Source organism: Oncorhynchus mykiss, chromosome 5 (assembly GCF_057628025.1).
Source record: "Oncorhynchus mykiss isolate SJ-2025 chromosome 5, ASM5762802v1, whole genome shotgun sequence".
Classification (NCBI taxonomy): domain Eukaryota; kingdom Metazoa; phylum Chordata; class Actinopteri; order Salmoniformes; family Salmonidae; genus Oncorhynchus; species Oncorhynchus mykiss.
Genome location: NC_143026.1, coordinates 51,673,024 through 51,697,259, shown reverse-complemented (window position 1 = coordinate 51,697,259; position 24,236 = coordinate 51,673,024). Strand labels below are relative to the sequence as shown.

Sequence of the window (24,236 nt, the reverse complement as noted above, 5' to 3'; positions counted from 1 at the left end):
AATTACAAACTCCTTGTAGTATATAGATCTCTTTCGCTCTCTTTTTCCCTTTGAAATAGATGGAATGGATCCTTTGAGAGAGTGCCCAGATGCAGGCAGACACACATGCTCGTGTACACACACACACACACACACACACACACACACACACACACACACACACACACACACACACACACACACACACACACACACACACACACACACACACACACACACACACACACACACACACACACGCACACACGCACACTCTGCAGGAAATAGGCCCACTGTGAGAGACAGGAGAAGACCAGCGGGCAGGATTGTTCCTTTCTAGTGTATACGAGAAGACAAGGTCTTCAGTGAGGGTTTTATAACCATTTGGGTAACATGGTTCATCTGTGCATCTCAAGAACACATTTGGCTACTGAGCTAAAGCCTTTCAGCTTTGGGAACCAACATCACACAAGAATAGTTGACCAAACATCCTAAATTACAGTTGGAAGGTCCACAGTGCCAAAGTGAACCGAAAGGAGAACAGTGTGTGTTATCTAAAAGCATGCTGTTCAACGAGTCCCAACCTTTTCATGTCCATCCTTTGTAATAAGATACATTTGAGGAAATCTTCCCTGATCTAGCAAAAATCCTCTACTCTGATTTCAATAGAGTGACGTGAAAATTAGATTTTTCCATAATCTCCTCATTAGGTACTACAACCAGCTTAGCCTACTGCGGTATTACTATGAATCAAACAAAAGCTTTAACAATGAAAGACTATAGTTCTCTCTAGGTACCAACAGATCATGAAGGAAGAAATTGTCAGATACTACATTACAGTAACATGATGTTAGCTACTGGAATTCTGTCTTTGAAATTCCAGGTAATTATGCATTTTACCACTTCCTTCTTCAGCATGAGGATTTTTAGAGAGAGACAGTTAGGTATATCAAACAGCTACTATCAGGATTTTCCATTATGACAGCACAAGTCAAGTTCCATTCCGGTCTTGGTGCCACACTACAACCAAACCTTCATCTCCGGTGCCATACTCTTTATGTTATCTGGCTCTGAAACCTGGGCATCGTTCGTTAGCCATAAATGAAAATCTTGAAAAAGACAGGTTCTATTGAACAAGTTCAGGTATCCATGCTTCCCACTTGAAAACGTTTCCTTCCATTTGGTGTTTATTGTGACAAAAAAAGACTCCTTTCACTCAGGGGCGACGCCACGGCAGGGCCTGGCAGGACATTGGCCCTGACAGTTTTAATCCAGGCCCAGCCAATCAGCTATAGAAGCGACAGGTGCACTTGGTTTCTCTGCCATGTAGGCGAAGTGTTCCCATTTTGAACCATTTTATTTGTCTGAAGATACAAACTATGCCTACTCGGCCTACTCGGCGGGCCCAGAGCGCTAAATCAGGTGCACTTGTAGGCATACCACTGGTCAATATGATAGCTAGATCACCGTGTCTAAAGCAGCTTCCACAAGCCTACAGCAAAGTTGATACTGTCTGTAGACAGTATCATGGTTTTGAAATGGTAAGATTTCAAAACCATGCCTAGAGAGTAGCCATTAAAAAGTCCATGCAACTTCTTATGTGACTTGTTCAGTGGCGATTTTAGCATGTAAATCTTGGTGGGGTAAAACATTTATAAAAATGAGATGCATGCCTGCAACGCCACTACACAACAGAATACATTGATTGCACTATAACGGTGACAAACGGTGCCCTACATAATGTTGTCACAACAGCAGAGCTTTATTTCCAGCACCATGGAGTGAATCCTTACCACCGCTGCACCTGAATCCTGCACCACCGCTGTCTGTCAGTGAAACAATTCATTCAGTTAATTTACTGCCTTTAAACCATATGGCTGAATTGCTCAAACAGATGTGGTTTCTACTGACAATTGAGATGTACAGACTATGGCATAACGACAAACGGATTACGACAAGCGGATAAGAGTCAATCCGTAATTTCGATAGACATTCCTGACCGAGCTAGGACGGTCGTAGTCAACATACCTATTTGTTCAGCACTTTTGAAATGTACAGCAACAGAATTCTGAACATAGGCGTTCTTACAGTATTCTCCATGTACACCAAATCAGAACTGTAGGATAAATAAAAGGGACATATAAGCAGACAATGAAAGCTCTTACAATATTCAATGATTACTATTCTCTAAAACAGGCTATAGGCTACATGTGCGCCACCAAGTCGGAACAGGACGCTAAGTTATGAAGGGGAAAGTTATCAAATAATTAGGGTGAGTGTTGGGTGGTCCTTTGCTTGGGGTGATGTAAGTTTCCTTCAACAATCAGTCTTCCAGATAAATGACACAGACACAAGAACCTTGGTATAAAACTCTTTAGTAATAAAATGCAATTGCAGACAGAGATTCACATACATAATACCTGTAACGGTTTTCTGTGTGAGAAGGAGAGTCGGACCAAAATGCAGCGTGTAGATTGCGATCCATGTTTTAATAACCAAACATAAAACACGAATCAACACAAACACTACAAAATAAAGAACGTAATGAAAACCTAAACAGCCCTATCTGGTGAAAACACATAGACAGGAACAATCACCCACAAACACACAGTGAAACCCAGGCTACCTAAATATGGTTCCCAATCAGAGACAATGACGAACACCTGCCTCTGATTGAGAACCATATCAGGCCGAACATAGAACTGGACAAACTAGACATGTAACAGAATGCCCACTCAGATCACACCCTGACCAACCAAAACATAGAAACATACAAAGCAAACTATGGTCAGGGTGTGACAGTACCCCCCCCCCCCCCCAAGGTGCGGACTCCGGCCGCAAAACCTGAACCTATAGCGGAGGGTCTGGGTGGGCATCTGTCCGCAGTGGCGGCTCTGGCGCTGGACGTGGACCCCACTCCATAATAGTCTTAGTCCACCTCCTTAGCGTCCCTAGATAGGTTACCCTCCTTAATGACAGCTCGGGACAGAGGGGCAGCTCGGGACAGAGGGGCAGCTCGGGACAGAGGGGCAGCTCGGGACAGAGGGGCAGCTCAGCACTGAGAGGAAGCTCAGCACTGAGAGGAAGCCCGGGCAGGTAGTTGGATCTAGCAGATCCTGGCTGACTGGCAGATCCTGGCCGACTGGCGGATCCTGGCCGACTGGCAGTTCTGGCAGATCCCGGCTGACTGGCGGATCTGGAAGAGTCTGGTTGACTGGCAGATCTGGAAGAGTCTGGCTGACTGGCAGATCTGGAAGAGTCTGGCTGACTGGCAGATCTGGAAGAGTCTGGTTGACTGGCAGATCTGGAAGAGTCTGGTTGACTGGCAGATCTGGAAGAGTCTGGTTGACTGGCAGATCTGGAAGAGTCTGGTTGACTGGCAGATCTGGAAGAGTCTGGTTGACTGGCAGATCTGGCTGCTCCATGCTGACTGGCTGCTCCATGCTGACTGGCTGCTCCATGCTGACTGGCTGCTCCATGCTGACTGGCTGCTCCATGCTGACTGGCGGCCCTGGCTGCTCCATGCTGACTGGCGGCTCTGGCTGCTCCATGCTGACTGGCGGCTCTGGCTGCTCCATGCTAACTGGCGGCTCTGGCTGCTCCATGCTAACTGGCGGCTCTGGCTGCTCCATGCTAACTGGCGGCTCTGGCTGCTCCTTGCAGACTGGCAGCTCTGGCGGCTCCTTGCAGACTGGCAGCTCTATGCAGACTGGCAGCTCCTTGCAGACTGGCAGCTCCTTGCAGACTGGCAGCTCTGAACAGGCGGGAAACTCCGGCAGCGCTGTAGAGGAGGAAGGCTCTAACAGCGCTAGACAGGCGGGAGACTCCGGCAGCGCTGGAGAGGAGGAAGGCTCCGGCAGCGCTGGACAGGCGAGGCGCACTGTAGGCCTGATGCGTGGTGCTGGCACTGGTGGTACTGGGCCGAGGACACGCACAGGAAGCCTGGTGCGGGGAGCTGCTACCGGAGGGCTGGGGTGTGGAGGTGGTACTGGAAAGACCGGACCGTGCAGGCGCACTGGAGCTCTTGAGCACCGAGCCTGCCCAACCTTACCTGGTTGAATGCTCACGGTCGCCCTGCCAGTGCGGCGAGGTGGAATAGCCCGCACTGGGCTATGCAGGCGAACCGGAGACACCGAGCGCAAGGCTGGTGCCATGTAAGCCGGCCCAAGGAGACGCACTGGAGACCAGATGCGCAGAGCCAGCTTCATGGCATTAGGCTCGACGCTCAATCTAGCCCGGCCGACACACGGAGCTGGAATATACCGCACCGGGCTATGCACCGGCACTGGAGACACCGTGCGCACCACTGCATAACACGGTGCCTGTCCGGTCTCTCTAGCCCCCCGGTAAAGCACAGGGAGTTTGCGCAGGTCTCCTACCTGGCGTAGCCATACTCCCTGTTAGCCCCCCCCCCCCAAGAAATGTTTGGGGCTGCCTCTCAGGCTTCCATCCGCGTCGCCGTGCTGCCTCCTCATACCAGCGCCTCTCTGCTTTCGCCGCGTCCAGTTCCTCTTTGGGGCGGCGATATTCTCCAGGCTGTGCCCAGGGTCCTTTACCGTCCAAATCCATTTTTCTAAGTAATGCAGCCTCTCCCACTGCTGTACCTGCCTCTGTTCCTTCTCCTGCTGCTGCTGCCTGTTGACACGCCACTTGGTCCAGTTGTGGTGGGTGATTCTGTAACGGTTTTCTGTGTGAGAAGGAGAGTCGGACCAAAATGCAGCGTGTAGATTGCGATCCATGTTTTAATAACCAAACGTAAAACACGAATCAATACAAACACTACAAAATAAAGACCGTAATGAACGTAACGAAAACCTAAACAGCCCTATCTGGTGAAAACACATAGACAGGAACAATCACCCACAAACACACAGTGAAACCCAGGCTACCTAAATATGGTTCCCAATCAGAGACAATGACGAACACCTGCCTCTGATTGAGAACCATATCAGGCCGAACATAGAACTGGACAAACTAGACATGTAACATAGAATGCCCACTCAGATCACACCCTGACCAACCAAAACATAGAAACATACAAAGCAAACTATGGTCAGGGTGTGACAATACCTCAGTAGTCTATAGTAAAGATATGTGTGGCAAAACAGGAGACAACACTCTTTATACTAGTTGGTGTAGACAATCTACCATCAATCATACCCTAATATTCTTGCATTGGATTAGATACAAAGTATCTAAAATGAGAAAAACATGTCTAGACTGTGGTTTCTCACTTTACTATCTTGGCCTTGAGGCTGCGTGACTACACCTGACCCCCAGGGTAACCCCCAACACCCCCCCCCCCCCCCTTTGAGACTACCTAGTCTCATATAACCATGTACAGAAATCGACGTTAGACATCTGGAAATTTTAACCATTCGCATATAGGTAATATAGTAATCATCCTCTGGGTCAGTGGCATCATAGTATTCATCATAGGAGGCAGGTAAAGCCAATACCTTTAAACCAGGCATGGTCTGTCTCTGCCATTGGTCTACTCATTGAACCAAACAACTCTCTCATGGATTTGGGTTTAGACAAAACAACAACAAAATATTAACACTGCAGTCCCGTTTGGAGCCACTTTTCAACCTAAGTCTCGAACAAACTTTACCCATGTGTTGACAGGGCAGGCTTCACCCACACAAACAAGTAGTGTGGATAGAGCCAACATAGTCAACCACCAATGACCACTTGCTGTCGTCTTCCCTCTCTTATACCCCCTAAGGGTTTGTTTATTTACAACATAACCTTGCTGATCATGTAAAATAGTTGGTTCTTCAGGGATTTGTTATTGCCCTTCATCTTTTTCAAGTCTTTGGTCTCGACTTACATCTGCTTCTGCATTTAGCTTCAGGCTGCGTCTGGCTTCATCCTCTCCTGTGGGCTGAACACCTTCTGGCAATGGGACAGGTGGTGCCAGCCGGACCTTTCCTGAACTGCCGTTGATGTTGCCATGGTTACCTTGAATGGCCCCCTCCATCTTGGCTGGTTCCATTTTCTCTTGTGCACCCGGATTTTGACCCAGTCTCCAACCTCCACAGGCAGGCAGTTGGGGTCCTCAACTGGTACCTCCTCCTGAGCTTTCCTAGTGTGAGAGTGGAGAGATCTGACAATAGTAGTTAGCTCTTTCATGTACTCCAAGTGTTCTACTTCAGCTAGAGTGAGGTCTATTTGTGTGTCAGTCATGGGTCTGTGTGCGGGAACATTCATGGGTCTTCTTTTCAACATTTCATGTGGTGTAACACCCCAGGCCTTTATTAACACTACTGCACATTTTCATTAACACCAGCGGTAAACAATCCAACCAAGATTTCTTGGTGGAGTGGCATGCCTTAGCTAACCCTTGTTTAATGGATTGGTTAGCTCTCTCGGTAACCCCATTACTCTGGGGGTGGTAGATGGACAAAAACATCTGGTCCACTCCCATCATTATGGCTACCTGCTTCACTACATCACCAGTGAAGTGGGTACCATTGTCTGCAGATAAAACCTCTGGAACACCAAATCTAGGTATTATCTCCCACACTAGTGGCTTTGCTACTGTCTTAGCATCACAGTATGTGGTGGGAAATGCCTCCACTCACCTGGTGAACCTGTCAATAAGGACTAAACAGTACCTTGTCCTTTCTTTTCTTTCTGCAAGATCTATAAAATCCATGGCAAGATGGACAAATGGTTCTCTTGGCGTAGGGAAATTACCTAGTTTCAGAGGTGCTCCTTTGGCAATGTTAAATTGTATGCACGTAGCACATCGAAACAGAAACTGTTTCACATGCTGAGTCAAATTTGGACAAAACCAATCCTAAGAAATTGCCTCTATCATATCCCCCCTTCACAAATGGGCCATACCATGGGCCACTTGGTAAACAGAGGCGATAAGACAAGTGTGTCTCCAAATTTTTGAAACAGGGTCAAGCTGTTGCCATACCAAATGAAAACCAACATCCAAAGCCTGTTTAGACGCCAAATCATCAGTGTCTTTCCCAACAGTAGCAGAGAAGAACATGGAGTGGCTATGAGATTTGGAGGCAGCCAATTTAGCAGCCTCATCTGCCATGGCGTTACCCATACTCACAAAATCTTTCCCCCCAGTGTGAGCAGCAACCTTCACAATAGCTAAAGCAGAGGGCAGCACCATAGCCTCCAAATGATCTAAAACCATAGTTCTATTATGAATAGGAATTACACAAGCATTGTGAAAACCCCTACTCCTCCAGACAAAGGAGAGACAAATCCCTATCGCATAAGCAGAATCAGAAAAAATTGTACCCCTTTTCCCTTCTCCCATTTTACAGGCAGTTTTTGTGGCAAAAGTTCAGCCTGTTGAGCTGAGAAAGTATCTGGTAATGGTTGTTGTATGTGAGTGGTTCTATCAACTGTCACAATACCAAACCCTGCAAGTTTCTTCCCTGTATTTTGATCTATATATGCAGAAACGTCAACAAAAAGCTCCAAGTCAGCATCAGTCAGGCCAGTGTCAGAGAGGTCAGGCCCAGCCTTCATTGGTGTGGGATCCACTGTCTCTGCACTGTCTTTGGTTGAATCTGTCATGGTGTCCTGTGATTTTGTTTTAATCAGGTTCTATGTAATGTGGACTGAGTGACTTATCTGTATGGTACTGTATAAAAACCCAGTTCTATCCCCGTATACAGGTAGTAGAACGTAACATAGGATGATATACCCAACACAGTTCTATTTCCTCTAACCCCTCTTCTTTAGTTTCACTACATTTATTCACTAACCACGCTCCTGTAAATGGTTCCACATATGTGTGGTAAATAACCACAATTGGTTGCTGTTTTCTCAATGACATTCAATCCAGCATTGAAAAAAGGCGCTAGTTTAAGTTTGTTCTAGTCCTACCTGAAAGAGTCTGACCACAAGTCAGAAAACACTATGATGACACACCCAATGCGTTCAATGGATCCTTTGTAACTGAAAGTAATGATATTATATTACTGAGTTTGGGTAATCCAAACGTACGTTACTGATTACAATTTTGGACAGGTAACTAGTAACTGTAACAGATTACATTTAGAAAGTAAGCTGCCCAACCCTGACTGCTGTGTATTAGTAACCGTTACACTCACTGAACAAATATCCCCACAGCATTCCCCATTTATTCCAGTATGCACAAATATTTTATAAACCTGAATTTAAATGGAAGTTTCAATATACACATCGCAGATAAGGACAACAGCTGCATCTAAGAATGTAACACCACCATCTCAAAAACAGCACAATGTCACTAACTACTTTGTAATGATGTATGGCTAGCAGACAACATTCAAGTCTTAATAGAGAAGACCTACTTATACCTAACCGTACATACCCTGTCATACATATCCTAGCAGCACCCCTTATAGCACAGATAGAGCAACAGAGAAACCATATACAGTGGTTCCCCCTTTAAAAGTTGCGAGCTTACACCGCTTAGAAGTACCCAGCGTCACAGCTTCATTGCTCCAGACCACCACAAGGGGGAGTTAGAGCACTCATTATGCATTTGGGCCCCAAGGTTGACCAACCATATTGAGTGGTTCCAATGACGAATTTGACATGAGCCACACCTCCTTGGTGACTTTCCACAGCAAATATGGCTGACAAAACATTACGGGGAAGCAAATGTAAGTAGTTATAACGTCATATCGAGTCAAGCAAAACATTTACAATTGAGAGGAATATGTTAGTTAATGTAGAGACAAATGATTGTGCATATTTTTTGGTCATAAAGTCAATTTACGAAAATCGCTATTTAGCAAAAAACAATTCTGTCATATCCAATACCAGGTATTGGCCTGACGAGACGGCTGAGGGAGCCTGATGAGCCGGCCGAGTCTGATGAGGCGCTAATGCGCCTCAATAATGAGTAGTCTGATGACCTCAAGTGCCGGAGCGGGAGTATACGTGAAAAACTATGCCAAACACAGCTTAATTACCCGATCGGTTCATTACACAATGCTACTACTTAATATCTAAGTTATTCAATTCTTCCAAATACACACAAATAGCTTGCATTGATTATTCATAAGAAATACAGAATGACTTTACACCTAGATATAGTGGAGAGTTCTTCTCTCTGTAAATACAGCTTCACTAAGGTGTAGGGGTCTGGGTTGGCTGACCAAAGTTTAAAAGAGGAATTGCTAGCTAGTTCGCTGTGTACATGTGCTAGTAGCGTCCATTGTGCAGGTAGTGTCCACCCGCTCTGAGACCAAGAAGTAGTTGTATCCCTTGCTCTGTGAGGGCTATGGTTTTTGTGGAGCGATATTTGTAATGCAGGTTTGTGAGTGTGAAGTGTTGTTGTGCAGAGGGTCCCAGGTTCCTGCTAAGTGAGGGAGAGGGACGGAACCTACTCTGTTACAAATGTATATCCTTAGTTAAACTTTCACAAACAACCAAACTACAGCTATAATCACAGACCACCTAGGAAAATAAGGGTCTTCCTAACTAAACCAAAAAAAACTTTCCTTCCCATATCAGCAAAACCGTTAGGAATGGTTACAGTAGAGCTGCTAATTCATTATTATTCTTTGCAAACACAGCAAACCAAAAAGCCTTGACAGAGAGCAGAAAAACTTCTGGACCCAGCCTCAGCAACTTCTCCCATGTAGAGCTTAGCATCCATCCTTTCATCCCTAGACAGAATTGTCAAGCTCTGCCCCATTGTCTTTCCCACTGCTAACTCTCCTTCAACATGGCATGAGGAATGCTGAGTTACAATTCAAATAAAGTAAGCTCTTTCAAAATATTCTGAGTGCGGGCCTACTGTATCTTTGGTGTATCTAATTGTAGACTTGAGTCTGTCCTATGGACACCGTAGAACTGGTTTAACGCACAAAGTAAAAAACCCTTTCGGAGAGTCCAATGGTTTTGAAATCATACAAAGAGATATTGTGACAATATAAATAATGTACTAGAGTATGTCCAAAAGCAGAACACGTTGCTCAAATGTAGCAATGACCTTGATCTACAGCTGTTGGTCATCATATGACGTGTAGGCTATAATGCACGTCATTACAGTAACATGCTAGATTTAGACCGGACATGAGTGTGTTTGTGTATGTGTGTGTGTGTGTGTGTGTGTGTGTGTGTACCATAAGTGTGTGAGTGGCAGGAAATGTACAATATGTGTGTACCATAAGTGTGTATGAGCATCAGAGTACCGTTGAAGTTTACATACACCTTAGCCAAATACATTTAAACTCAGTTTTTCACAATTCCTGACAAAATTTAGGTCAGTCAGGATCACCACTTTATTTTAAGAATGTGAAATGTTAGAATAATAGTAGAGAGAAGTATTTATTTCAGTTTTTATTTCTTTCATTACATTCCCAGTGGGTCAGAAGTTTACATACACTCAATTATTATTTGGTAACATTGCCTTTAAATTGTTTAACTTCGGTCAAACGTTACAGGTAGCCTTCCACAAGCTTCCCACAATAAGTTGGGTGAATTTTGGCCCATTCCACCTGAGAGCTGGTGTAACTGAATCAGGTTTCTAGGCCTCCTTGCTCGCACACGCTTTTTCTATAGGATGATGTCAGGGCTTTGTGATGGCCACTCCAATACCTTGACTTTGTTGTCCTTAAGCCATTTTGCCACAACTTTGGAAGTTTGCTTGGGTTCATTGTCCATTTGGAAGACCCATTTGCGACCAAGCTTTAACTTCCTGACTGATGTCTTATGATGTTGCTTCAATATATCCACATAATTTTCCTCCCTCATGAAGCCATCTATTTTGTGAAGTGCACCAGTCCCTCCTGCAGCAAAGCACCCCCACAACATGATGCTGCCACCCCCGTGCTTCACGGTTGGGATGGTGTTCTTCGGCTTGCAAGCCTCCCCCTTTTCCCTCCAAACATAACGATGGTCATTATAGCCAAACAGTTCTATTTTCTTTCATCAGACCAGAGGACTTTTTCTCCAAAAAGTACTTTATTTGTGCCCATGTGCAGTTGCAAACCGTAGTCTGGCTTTTGTATGGCGGTTTTGGAGCAGTGGTTTCTTCCTTGCTGAGCGGCCTTTCAGGTGATGACGGTTTAGGACTTGTTTGACTGTGGATATAGATACTTTTGTACCTGTTTCCTCCAGCATCTTCACAAGATCCTTTGCTGTTGTTCTGGAATTGTTGATTTGCACTTAACGCACCGAAGTACGTTCATCTCTAGGAGACAGAACGCATCTCCTTCCTGAGCGGTATGATGGCTGTGTGGTCCCATGGTGTTTATACTTGCATACTATTGTTTGTACAGATGAACGTGGTACTTTCAGGCGTTTGGAAATTGCTCCCAAGGATGAACCAGACTTGTGGAGGTCTGCAACTTTTTTTCTGAGATCTTGGCTGATTTATTTTGATTTTCCCACGATGTCAAGCAAAGTGGCACGGAGTTCGAAAGTAGGCCTTGAAATACATCCACAGTTGCACCTCCAATTGACTCAAATTATGTCAATTAGCCTATCAGAAGATTCTAAAGCCATGACATAATTTTCTGTAATTGTTCAAGCTGTTTAAAGGCACAGTCAACTTAATCTATGTAAACTTCTGACCCACTGGAATTGTGATACAGTGAATTATAAGTGAAATAATCTGTCTGTAAACAATTGTTGGAAAAATTACTTGTGTCATGCACAAAGTAGATGTCCTAACTGACTTGCCAAAACTATAGTTTGTTAACAAGAAATTTGTGGAGTGGTTAAAAAATGAATTTTTATGACTCGAACCTAAGTGTATGGAAACTTCCGACTTCAACTGTATGTGTGTGTATACCATAAGTGAGTAACACAGCATGTGGGTGTGTGGGTGGGAGGCAGCTGCAATTTGTAGTGAGTGTCTTCAGATGTGTGAGTCCATCAGGGAATCAAAGAAAGGAGTGAGCGACAGAATCAAAGAAAGGAGGGAGCGACGGAGCGAGAGAGAGGAGGGAGAGAGAGAGCTGCATTGCAGAGAATTTCTGTTTGCCAGACGAGCAGAACATACAGTCAAATCTGTTTAACGTGCAATATCCCATTACATAAGAGATCACAGCATCACCCAGCAGATAAAGACAACAGCTGCATCTACAAATGTAACACCACCTCTCAGAAACAACACAATGTCACTAACTACTTTGTGATGTATGGGTATAGTACACAAAACACAAGTCCTACAAAGAACATCTATTTGATGCAATAACTAGCTGACACAATACACAACCAAGTAAACTGGATTACAAATATATTTGGCTCTTTCTTTATTCCTCTGTTGTATAAAAAAACTGTCCCCTGGGTAAAAAAATTGGAAAACTATCCCTTTAAAAATATTTTCACACTTGTGGTGACAGATCCTTGCCATCAGCTCTCCACACAGACAATCTTTAAATAGACTCTTACTTAAATAACAGATGCTGCTCAATCTCCTGAGTTGACATTTCAATGCTGCAGCCACACACCTTTGCAATCTATACACATTACAATGTCTCCACAGTACGCACCGGTAGACAACAATACAGGTCAGTCAGTCTTTCGGACTGCTGTGGATTGATGTGTTCCACTATTCAATCAGTAGAGATTGGGGATTTCCGCGTGACTACCATTTCAGAATTGCTTATTTGTTCTGAACAGTCTTGAGGCGTTGTGTCTTGGTCCCCTGAACTTTCTTGGGACGTTGTGTCACGGTCCCCTGAAGGTGTTGTCTAGTTGCCGGTTTCTCCCTGGGATGTCGCAGAGGACGTTTTAGCACGTTCTTGGGACGTTGTGTCATGGTCCCCTGGAAGTTTTTGTCTATTTCCCAGTTTGCCCCTGGGACATCCCTGAAGACGTTTTTAGGACGTTCCTGAGACGCTGTGTCATGGCCACCTGGACATTCTTGGGACGTTGTGTCATGGTCCCCTGTAGGTTTTTGTCACGTGATGGTTCCAGGTGTCCCAAACCCTTATACAGTACCTTCATAAAGTATTTACACCCCTTTACTTTTTCAAAATGTTGTTGTGTTATAAGGTGGGATTAAAATGGATTTAATTGTCATTTTCTAACAACAGTCTACACATAATACTCTGTAATGTCAAAGTAGAAGAAAAATTCTAAAATTTGTAAAAAGAAAGAAAAATAAAACACTAATATATATGTAAACATGTGTTTGAATCACCTTTGGCAGTGATTACAGCTACGAGTGCTTCTGGTAAGTCTAAGAGCTTTGCACACCTTTGCACAACAATATTTGTTAATTATTATTTTTTAAATTCTTCAAGCTCTGTCAAGTTGGTTGTTGATCATTGCTAGACAGCCATTTTCAAGTCTTGCCATAGATTTTCAAGCTGATTTAAGTCAAAACTGTACTAGGCCACTCAGGAACATTCAATGTCATCTTGGTAAGCTACTCCAATGTATATTTGGCATTGTGTTTTAGGTTATTGCCCTGCTGAAAGGTGAATTTGTCTCCCAGTGTCTGTTGGAAAGCAGACTGAACCAGGTTTTCCTATGCTTAGCTGTCACGATCGTCCTCCTCTTCGTCTGAAGAGGAGAGGCGAGAAGGATCAGAGGACCAATATGCGGCGTGGTAAGTGTCCATGGTGAATCTTTAATAAAGAAAGACTGAACACTATGCAAAAGAGTAACGAAAACAATAAACCAAATACGACCGTGAAGCTACAAAATGAGACCTGTGCTGACACAAGCCACTAACATAGACAATCACCCACAAACAAACAGTGCAACCCAGGCTACCTAAGTATGATTCTCAATCAGAGACAACTAATGACACCTGCCTCTGATTGAGAACCATACTAGGCCGAAAACATAGAACTGCCCCAAAACATAGAAAAACAAACATAGACTGCCCACCCAACTCACGCCCTGACCATACTACATAAATACAAAACAGAAATAAAGGTCAGAACGTGACAGTACCCCCCCCCAAAGGTGCGGACTCCGGCCGCAAAACCTTGACCTATAGGGGAGGGTCTGGGTGGGCGTCTGTCCGCGGTGGCGGCTCTGGCGCGGGACGCGGACCCCACCTCATCATTGTCTTAGTCCGCCTTATTGTCCGCCTCCGTGGCTTTCTCAGCATGACCACCCCTCTCAATGACCCCACTGGACAGAGGGGCAGCTCGGGACAGAGGGACAGCTGCTCGGGACAGAGAGGCAGCTGCTCGGACAGAGAGGCAGCTGCTCGGGACAGAGGGGCAGCTGCTCGGGACAGAGGGGCAGCTGCTCGGGACAGAGGGGCAGCTGCTCGGGACAGAGGGGCAGCTGCTCGGGACAGAGGGGCTCTGGGCAGAGGGGCTCCGGCAGCGGCGCCGGACAGGCGGGGGGCTCCGGCAGCGGCGCCGGGCAGGCGGGGGGCTCCGGCAGAGGCGCCGGGCAGGCGGGGGGCTCCGGCAGAGGCGCCGGACAGGCGGGAGGCTCCGGCAGAGGCGCCGGACAGGCGGGAGGCTCCGGCAGAGGCGCCGGACAGGCGGGAGGCTCCGGCAGAGGCGCCGGACAGGCGGGAGGCTCCGGCAGAGGCGCCGGACAGGCGGGAGGCTCCGGCAGAGGCGCCGGACAGGCGGGAGACTCCGGCAGAGGCGCCGGACAGGCGGGAGACTCCGGCAGAGGCGCCGGACAGGCGGGAGACTCCGGCAGAGTCGCCGGACAGGCGGGAGACTCCGGCAGCGGCGCCGGACAGACAGGACCACCTGCAGGGAGGAGACAGAGAGACAGCCTGGTGCGTGGGGCTGCCACAGGAACCACCAGGCTGGGAAGACCTTCAGGAGGCTTGGGGTTAAGAGGAGGCACCTGAAAGACCGGGCTGTGGGGGAGCACTGGAGCTCTGGTGCGCAACCTTGGCACCACTTCCCCAGGCTGGATAACCACTCTAGCCCGGACCGTCCAGAGTGCAGGCACAGGTTGAACCGGGCTGTGGGTAAGCACGGGAGATCTAGTGCTTACTACACGCACCTCTCCCTTCGGCTCCATTCCCACATTCGCCCGGCACGAGCGGAGCGCAGGCAGAGGACGCACTGCACCCTCCCAGCGCCCCGGAGACACAGCACGCAGAGCCGGCGCAGGATACCCTGGGCCAAAACTGCGTACCGGCTATGGACACGTACTGGCGACACCGTGCGCTTAACCGCATAACACGGTGCCTGCCCAGTATCTTGCTGCTTATAATAAGCACGAGGAGTGAGCGCAGGTCTGCTACCTGGCTTAGCTCCACCCCTCGTGTGCCCCCCCCCAAAAAAAATTTGGGGCTGTCTCTCGTACCTGTCGCACTGCCGTGCTGCCTTCGCCAACCTCATTCTCCTGTAACCTTCCTTGCACTGCTCCATCGAATCCCAGGCGGGTTCCGGCACTCTCCCTGGGTCGATGGCCCATCTGTCTATCTCCTCCCAAGTTGTGTAGTCCTGTGAAGCCGGCCGCTGTTGTTGTTGCTGCCGCTGCTGCTGCTGCTGTCGTCGCTGTTTTCTACCACGCCGCTTGGTCCTTGGTTGGTGGGTGATTCTGTCACGATCGTCCTCCTCTTCGTCTGAAGAGGAGAGGCGAGAAGGATCAGAGGACCAATATGCGGCGTGGTAAGTGTCCATGGTGAATCTTTAATAAAGAAAGACTGAACACTATGCAAAAGAGTAACGAAAACAATAAACCAAATACGACCGTGAAGCTACAAAATGAGACCTGTGCTGACACAAGCCACTAACATAGACAATCACCCACAAACAAACAGTGCAACCCAGGCTACCTAAGTATGATTCTCAATCAGAGACAACTAATGACACCTGCCTCTGATTGAGAACCATACTAGGCCGAAAACATAGAACTGCCCCAAAACATAGAAAAACAAACATAGACTGCCCACCCAACTCACGCCCTGACCATACTACATAAATACAAAACAGAAATAAAGGTCAGAACGTGACATTAGCTCTATTCCATTTATTCTTATCCTAAAAAACAATACCGAAACTAATTTCACATGTATAACAACAGATGAAATAAACAAAGTAAAGTATGATGGGGGGGAAAGGGGGAGAATGTTTGAGGTGGTGAGAGTGGGAAAGCGAATGATTCATCATTATGTAATCACCGATTGTGAATGAAGAACAGGGCCATTTTATTGTATTGGTGTATTCTAATTATAATCTCAAAATGGTATGTACCCTGTATCAGTCCACCAAATCCAAGCAGTCTTATCAGTCTGCTCTGGCCTACTTGGCGTACACAGTGAGAGAGTGCAAAATGTACAATGACAAGAAGACCAAGACGAATGGATGAACAGGAATGAAAACAACTCAGATGGTGGGGAAGAAATAAAAAATGAGGATTATTCTACTGATTCTGAACCTACAACTGAGGCCTAAGCGCAAAAAAGCCAGAACGGTAAGCATTGAGCAGGGGCTTGAGCCACCACCAAACGAAACAGTGACAGGAGAGTGGAAGGGACAGCACCGTATGGATCCGATAGAACAAACCGGTGCTAATGCTACAAAATGTCATCACTGAGAGAGCAGGCCCTACATCTCAAGCAAAAAACAACATCAGGATCATCAGCAACGCACTCACCAGCTTTTGTTGTTTATGTGACATGGACATCAGGGACTGTACTGTGGATGAGTCGCACAGGGAGCAAGGAGATACTGCCTGTTGATGAGATGGAAGCATTCATGTCAATCCTGTATGTCCGTAGAGCATTTGGTGGAAAGAGCATGTATATGGAGAGCTTCTGGTCAGACATGTAAGGGATACCTTTCTTTTTTTCTTTTTTTTGTGTGAATTTTACCTCCTTTTTTCTCCCCAATTTCGTGATATCCAATTGTTAGTAGCTACTATCTTGTCTCATCACTACAACTCCCGTACGGGCTCAAGAGAGACGAAGGTCGAAAGTCATGTGTCCTCCGAAACACAACCCAACCAAGCCACACTGCTTCTTAACACAGCACGCATTCAACCCGGAAGCCAGCCGCACCAATGTGTCGGAGGAAACACCGTGCACTGCGCCCGGCCCGCCACAGGAGTCGCTGGTGCGCGATGAGACAAGGATATCCCTACCGGCCAAACCCTCCCTAACCCGGACGATGCTAGGCCAATTGTGCGTCACCCCATGGACCTCCCGGTCGCGGCCGGTTGCGACAGAGCCTGGGTGCGAACCCAGAGTCTCTGCTGGCACAGCCCTTAACCACTGCGCCAACCAGGAGGCGGGGGATACCTTTCTTTGGAGAACCCATGTCACGGGATCACTTCAGAGAGATCATGTGTTACCGTTTTGATGACAAATAAACGAGAATGCGACGCCTGGAAACAGACACACTTGCCATGGTATCCGACATTTGGAACACGTTTGTACAGAACAGCATTGCATGTTACAAACCAGGAGAGAACATCACTGTTGATGAGCAATTGTTCCCAACATAAGCTTGTTGCGGAAATAATTGGAGACCCGACAAGCTTGGAATGAAGTTTTGGTTAGCCGCTGACGTCGACACCAAGTACATGCTGAACGGCATTCCATACTGTATCTGGGAAAAAAATCCACATCGGGCAGCAGGTGAGCGAGTGTCGTAGAATGTGGTGATGAGGCTTGTGTTGGAAAGGTGAGAAATGTCACCATGGACAATTTCTTTACTTCATCGTCATTGGCAAACAAGTAGCTTGCAAATAAAACAAGCCTATTCGACACCATGAACAAAGCCAGATGAGAGCTCCCTCTGCGCAAAATAAGGCACCTGCACAGCCGTTGTACTCCACAACGGTGCTGAAGAATAACAAGACAACACTCACACTACACCAATGCAAGGCAAGAAAGAGTGTTTCTGTCATGAACACCATAGATCCGGCAGTTGGCATCGACGGGGACACAATAAAGAGAAAACCGGATATTATTACCACTTCAAACAAACTGAGGTATGTCAATATTACATAATACGCATTACAAGCTTATACAATTCGTTATCAAATAAAATTTTATTGGTCACATACACGTGTTTATCTGATGTTATTGCGGGTGTAGTGAAATGCTTGTGCTTCTAGTTTCAACAGTGCAGCAATATCTAACAAGTAATATCTAACAATTTCACAACATATACCCAATACACACAAATCTAAGTAAAGGAATGGAATTAAGAATATATAAATATATGGACGAGCAATGTCAGAAAGGCATAGACTAAGATACAGTAGAATAGCATAGAATACAATATATACATATGAGATGTCGTGACGTGACTTTCATTAATGTGATGACAGTTATTTATCAAATCAACTAATTGTTACCCAATTAAATTAATAATGTAGGAATTTGGGGCACCACGGAAGAAGTTGTTTAACCTGTCTAGGACTGGGGTTCCGCTCGCCAACAGCCAATGAAATTGCAGGGCGCCAAATACAAATCAACAGAAATCTCATAAATCAAATGTCTCAAACATACAAGTATTAGGCACCATTTTCTCGTTAATCCAGCCACAGTGTCTGATTTCAAAAATGCTTTACAGCAAAAGCTTCACAAACGATTATGTTAGGTCACCACCAAGCCACAGAAAAACCCAGCCATTTTTCCAGCCAAAGAGAGGAGTCACAAAAAGCACAAATAGAGATAAAAATTAATCACTAACCTTTGATGATCTTCATCAGATGACACTCATAGGACTTCATGTTACACAATACATGTATGTTTTGTTCGCTAAAGTGCATATTTATATATTTTTTTAAATACATTTTACATACATTTCACATTGGCGCGTTACGTTCAGTAGTTCTAAAAACATGCGGTGATTGTGCAGAGAGCCACATGAATTCACAGAAATACTCATTATAAATGATGATGAAAATTCAAGTGTTATGCATGGAAATTCAGATACACTTCTCCTTAATGCAACCGCTGTGTCAGATTTCAAAACAACTTTACGGAAAAAGCATAATCTGAGTACAGCGCTCAGAGCCCAAACCAGACAAAATAAATATCTGCCATGTTGCGCAGTCAACATTAGTCAAAAATAGCATTATAAATATTCACTTACCTTTCTTTCACAGGTATTCCTCTTATCCAGATGGGATAGGGCAGTGTGATGGCGATTGCATCGTCTGTGGATCTATTGGGGCGGTAAGCAAATTGAAGTGGGTCTAGGGTGACAGGTAAGGTGCAAGAGATATGATCCTTGACTAGTCTCTCAAAGCACTTTGTGATGACAGAAGTGAGTGCTACAGGGCGATAGTATAACTATGATCTTCTGTATATAACACGTGTTGTTTTTGCTATGAGAAAATAATCATAATGGCCTGTTGCTTTGTTCTACAACATGCTTGATTTGGCTGCAATCAAAGCAAACGTGTTGTTCAAGAAATGCATGAACTACACCCTTGCCCATTAGAGACTTCATCATGAGTCTGGCATACATACGGGTTACGTGAGAGACATATTAGGGCCAAGGCAGCAGCAAAGATTCCACGCAAGCCTTTGTGCGAGCCAAATTGTGCACAGCTCCCGAGGAGGAGACAGTGCCAGGTGGCCAAATGCACAAAAAACCAAACCCAAGACACCGTTAAATGAAATCCAACTGATGCCATTATGTGAAAAACGCACACCATATAAGCACGAGCTGACAATTATTGACTGCTGTCATATCAACACTTACAGTATATTCATTATAATTCCATTATTGCTTTTGTGCTGATTTTCACTACATACTGTATCAAGCACACTTAGTGCTTATAATGATGTTTAGGTCACTGTTTTCATCATTTGACCACAGATTTTGCTGACAGTGCATCTTTGTACTTGGAGTATTTTTAAAAAAAAATAGCGTTATAAAAATAAGCTGTTACCATGTTCCAAAACATATGGTTTCTATTTCATAGTTGAATCAAAGGCACTCCACTAATAAAATTGATTGAACAGTTGATTTTATTTTATTTTACATATATCCTACAGCAACAAACTAATTTGATATTAAAGAAAGAAATGGTATTCTAATGCTACCTACTGCATAATACCTAACACCTTCATGAACACAACCAAATTATTATTTTAGCAATAGCATATATGAAATGTATACACTGTCAGAATGTTGTGGGGAAATCCTTCACGGAGCCTTCACCGTGCTATTCCACTTTAAGAGCGCGTCAGCAGTCAGAAAGGAGAAAATAAAGACAGCACTTCCGGCTCTCTGTGGGGGGTAGCTCTTGGTTGGTGTGGCAGTTTGATAGTGTGTGCAATGTTGCAGAAGTCTTGTTATTTTCAGTGTGCTTAGGTTGTAAAGTGTTTAATTCGATCATCGGTGTTACCGCTCTAGGTCGTGGTTGTTATATTTTGGGACCGCACCGGTTATTGATCGTATGGATTAGTAGCAACATTGTTGCAAATCCTCTAATGTTGATGACTAGGTTCTTTCTTGTAAATTGTTTATATGAAGTTGCTGTTAAATAGCTCTGCCATGTATTATTGTATGAGGTATTTTTGGTTGGGTTACCCCTGTGCTGTGACGTGTTTTATATGGTGTGTCTTGTCTTTTCTCTCCACTGGAAGAGGTGTCTCTGTGCTCACTGGACAAATGGAACAACAATGGACACACACCAACCATAGTTTGACAATGCAGGAGAATGCCATTCGCAGTGAAAGTGTGGAGGCTCATCAGAAAGATGCGCAGCTGAGGTTGGCTCACCTCCCCCGTCAAAGGAAAACCAACAACAAACTGTTCAGAGACAGAAATATTTACAAGATTCTCTGAAGCAGGATGTTCAAGGGAAAATGCTAAGTTTCAAAACATTCATAGAGGAGTCAGCCTCTGTTGTGAAGGGAGTGTGTTATCATCTCAAATAAGTTATGGAGGACATGAAGAACTCTCTCACAGGGAAACTACGATTTTTGATTGAACAGACTCAAAAGGAGATCTTATAATTAGATGGAAAAAGCACAGGCCACAGATCTTCAACAGGAGGAGCTGCACCAGGAGGTAATGCAGTGCTTTTCCCTTGTGGACAAATCATCTGCACCTCCCTCTGGGTTTACCTCTGCCACTGGCTCTGCCATTAAGGGAATAGGAACAGGTAGTACTACAAACCCCCCTTTGAAGATACTGTTAAACAGAACTCCCATTTCCCAAAGACCCCTTTCCACTGTCATGCCTCCTCTGGAGAGCTCTCTCTCTATCAAACTACTTTTACCCACTTTTGGCAGCCTAGAAGAGGATGTTGATCCACTGTCTCCCACCAGTGTAATGATTTCCTTTCTATCCGGCCCCTTACTGACTTGGAGATTCTTGACACACTCCGCAGTGTTCTCCATGGTACAGCAAGAGACTGGTGGGAGATAGCCCGTGAACATGTGTCAACCTGGGAGTAGTTAAAAATATATATTTCTCCTAGCCTTCCTCTCAGAGGACTATGAGGATGAACTGGCGGACCTGGTTTGTAACAGAGTCCAGGGTGAAGCAGAGCCAATACGGGACTTTGCCTTCTCCTATCGAGTTCTATGTAGGAAATGGAAGACTGACATTACCGAGCAGGAGATGGTCAAACTTAATCTTAAAAACATGGTTCCCAGCCTTGCCAGTCAACTTCGGGAATGTGTGCAGAATGTGGATGATCTGGTGCATCTTGGACTCAGTTTGAGAAGGACTGGGCACCACCTCCAAACTCCAAACTTTGTTCCCTTATCCCGGTAACCCAATAACTCTCCTGGGGCTAAAACGTCTCAGCCGTTTGTGCCCAAGATCCAAGACAAAAGTCCAGTGATGTGCTGGAGGTGTATAGTCCAACATCCTCCAGGTTCTTGCCTCCTCTATGGCCAGCGTCAGGATTCAGGAAAAGGTCAGAAGACTGACAGTCTAGACAGGCGTGTTGGCTAGCATACAATTGGGTCGGCCTTAATGCCCACCATGAAGCCTTCAGACCGCACAACTATCTATCTTTTTCCTATTCCGCAACTATTGGTTCCTCTGACTGTTAGGAACTGGAGAGGGAAGGCCATAATCGACTTACACCATGATGCAAGAGCCCCTGTGGCGAATCATGACATTACATCACGAGGAGCTTAGAACCTGGGAGGAAGGACCATTGTACTTGGCCAATGGAGAACCTACCACTCCCTTGGGTTGGATTGATATGAAAATACAGCTGCACGATGAGATTATTAACCTTCCTGTGGCTATACTTGCAGATCTGAGCCTTGCATTTACTGTAGTCCTTGGACTTCATGTTCTTCAGTGGACTGACCATCTCGATGTCCAAACCATCCTATCGGCTGAGTTCTGACCATTCCCTAAAAAAAAACAAGCCATGAGGTCGAAGGAATTGTCTGTAGAGCTCCAAGACAGGACTGTGGCGAGGCACAGACCTGGGGAAGGGTACCAAAAAATGTCTGCACCATTGAAGGTCCTCAAAAACACAGTGGCCTCCATAATTCTTAAAAGGAAGAAGTTTGGAACCACCAAGACTCTTCCTAGAGCTGGCCGACCGGACAAACTGAGCAATCGGGGGAGAAGGGCCTTGGTCGGGGAGGTGACCAAGAACCAGATGGTCACTCTGAAAGAGCTCTAGAGTTTCTCTGTGGAGATGGGAGAACCTTCCAGAAGGACAACCATCTCTACAGCACTCCACCAATCAGGCCTTTATGATAGAGTGGCCAGACGGAAGCCACTCCTCAGTAAAAGGCACATGACAACCCGCTTGAAGTTTGCCAAAATGTACCTAAAGACTCTCAGACCATGACAAACACATTTCTCTGGTCTGATGAAACCAGATTGATCTATTTTGCCTGAAACCAAGCGTCACGTCTGGAGGAAACCTAGCACGAGAAACTGTTTGAAAAACCCAGCAGTGTTGCAGTTCTTGACACAAGCCGGTGCGCCTGGCACCTACTACCATACCCCATTCAGTGACACTTAAATATTTTGTCTTGCCCATTCACACTCTAAAATGGCACACATACACAATCCATGTCTCAATTGTCTCAAGGCTTAAAAATCCTTCTTTAACCTGTCTTCTCCCCTTCATGTACGCTGATTGAAATGGATTTAACAAGTGACATCAATAAGGGATCATAGCTTTTACCTGGATTCACCTGGTCAGTCTGTGATGGAAAGAGCAGGTGTCCTCAATGTTTCAACGTCCCAAGAACCCATATTTGACATTTGTATCTAAAAGCATAATTGAGACATAATCTCATTCCATCTCAATAGGGCTGCCTGCCTAGCCTAGTCACTTCTGTAGTGCCTCGACAAAGCAGCCTAGCCTAGTCACTTCTGTAGTGCCTCAACAAAGCAGCCTCGCCTAGTCACTTCTGTAGTGCCTCGACAAAGCAGCCTAGCCTAGTCACTTCTGTAGTGCCTCGACAAAGCAGCCTAGCCTAGTCACTTCTGTAGTGCCTTGACAAAGCAGCCTAGCCTAGTCACTTCTGTAGTGCCTCACAAAGCAGCCTAGCCTAGTCACTTCTGTAGTGCCTCGACAAAGCAGCCTAGCCTAGTCACCTCTGTAGTGCCTCGACAAAGCAGCCTAGCCTAGTCACTTCTGTAGTACCTCGACAAAGCAGCCTAGCCTAGTCACTTCTGTAGTGCCTCGACAAAGCAGCCTAGCCTAGTCACTTCTGTAGTGCCTCGACAAAGCAGCCTAGCCTACTCACTTCTGTAGTGCCTCGACAAAGCAGCCTAGCCTAGTCACTTCTGTAGTGCCTCGACAAAGCATCACAATATGAAGCAACATAGAATCTGAATCACAAATGGCACCTTCCCAAAATAGTGCACTACTTTTGACCTGAACCTTAGAGAGAGAACTGAGGGAGAAAGTGGGAGAAAGATACCGAAAGATAAAACAGGGGAATACAGAGAAAGAGCATTAGAGAGAATATGGGTGGATGAACAAAAAGACAGCCACAGTACTGGTGACAGGGAGAAAAACACTGACAATCAGACAGGGTTAAAATTCCATATAGACTCTGGGGAGGACTGTAAAAATAGTGGGTCTGGATTTGAAATGATAAGGGGGATGCCCACATTCCCATTCTAATGATTATGATGGTGTACTGATTCATTATGGAAGGGAACCCCTGTCAATTAAACCCTGTAGATTGAGACAACACACTGAGAAAACAGAGGCTATAGAGATGTACAAAGAGACAAAAGGGAGAGTGGAAGATAGAAAAAGACGCGCGCGCACCCGTGCACACACTTTTCTTTCCCTTACATGCTGACCCCACCGAGTGAGTGCGCCATCGCACATGTTGATTTTTGTCCACCCACACCACATGATCAGGACATGCAGGTTGAAATATCAAAACGAACTCTGAACCAAATATATTAGTTTGGGGACAG

General features: G+C 45.6%; 1 protein-coding gene and 1 pseudogene across 4 annotated transcripts in view; one reads left to right on the top strand and one right to left on the bottom strand.

The window, feature by feature from the left end:
* The window catches only part of camsap2a (calmodulin regulated spectrin-associated protein family, member 2a), a 78,513-nt gene that overhangs the window by 43,189 nt on the left and 11,088 nt on the right, over window positions 1–24,236 (bottom strand). The window contains exon 3 of one of the 4 annotated variants that reach the window (XM_090235129.1): window positions 18,951–19,022. The exons of the other annotated variants lie outside the window; for them this stretch is intronic. Within the exon in view, the coding sequence (XP_090091255.1) occupies window positions 18,951–19,022 (72 nt within the window). The remainder of the gene's footprint in view (window positions 1–18,950; window positions 19,023–24,236) is intronic. 4 annotated transcript variants of the gene reach the window in all.
* LOC149983505 (uncharacterized) lies at window positions 17,124–17,857 on the top strand (annotated as a pseudogene).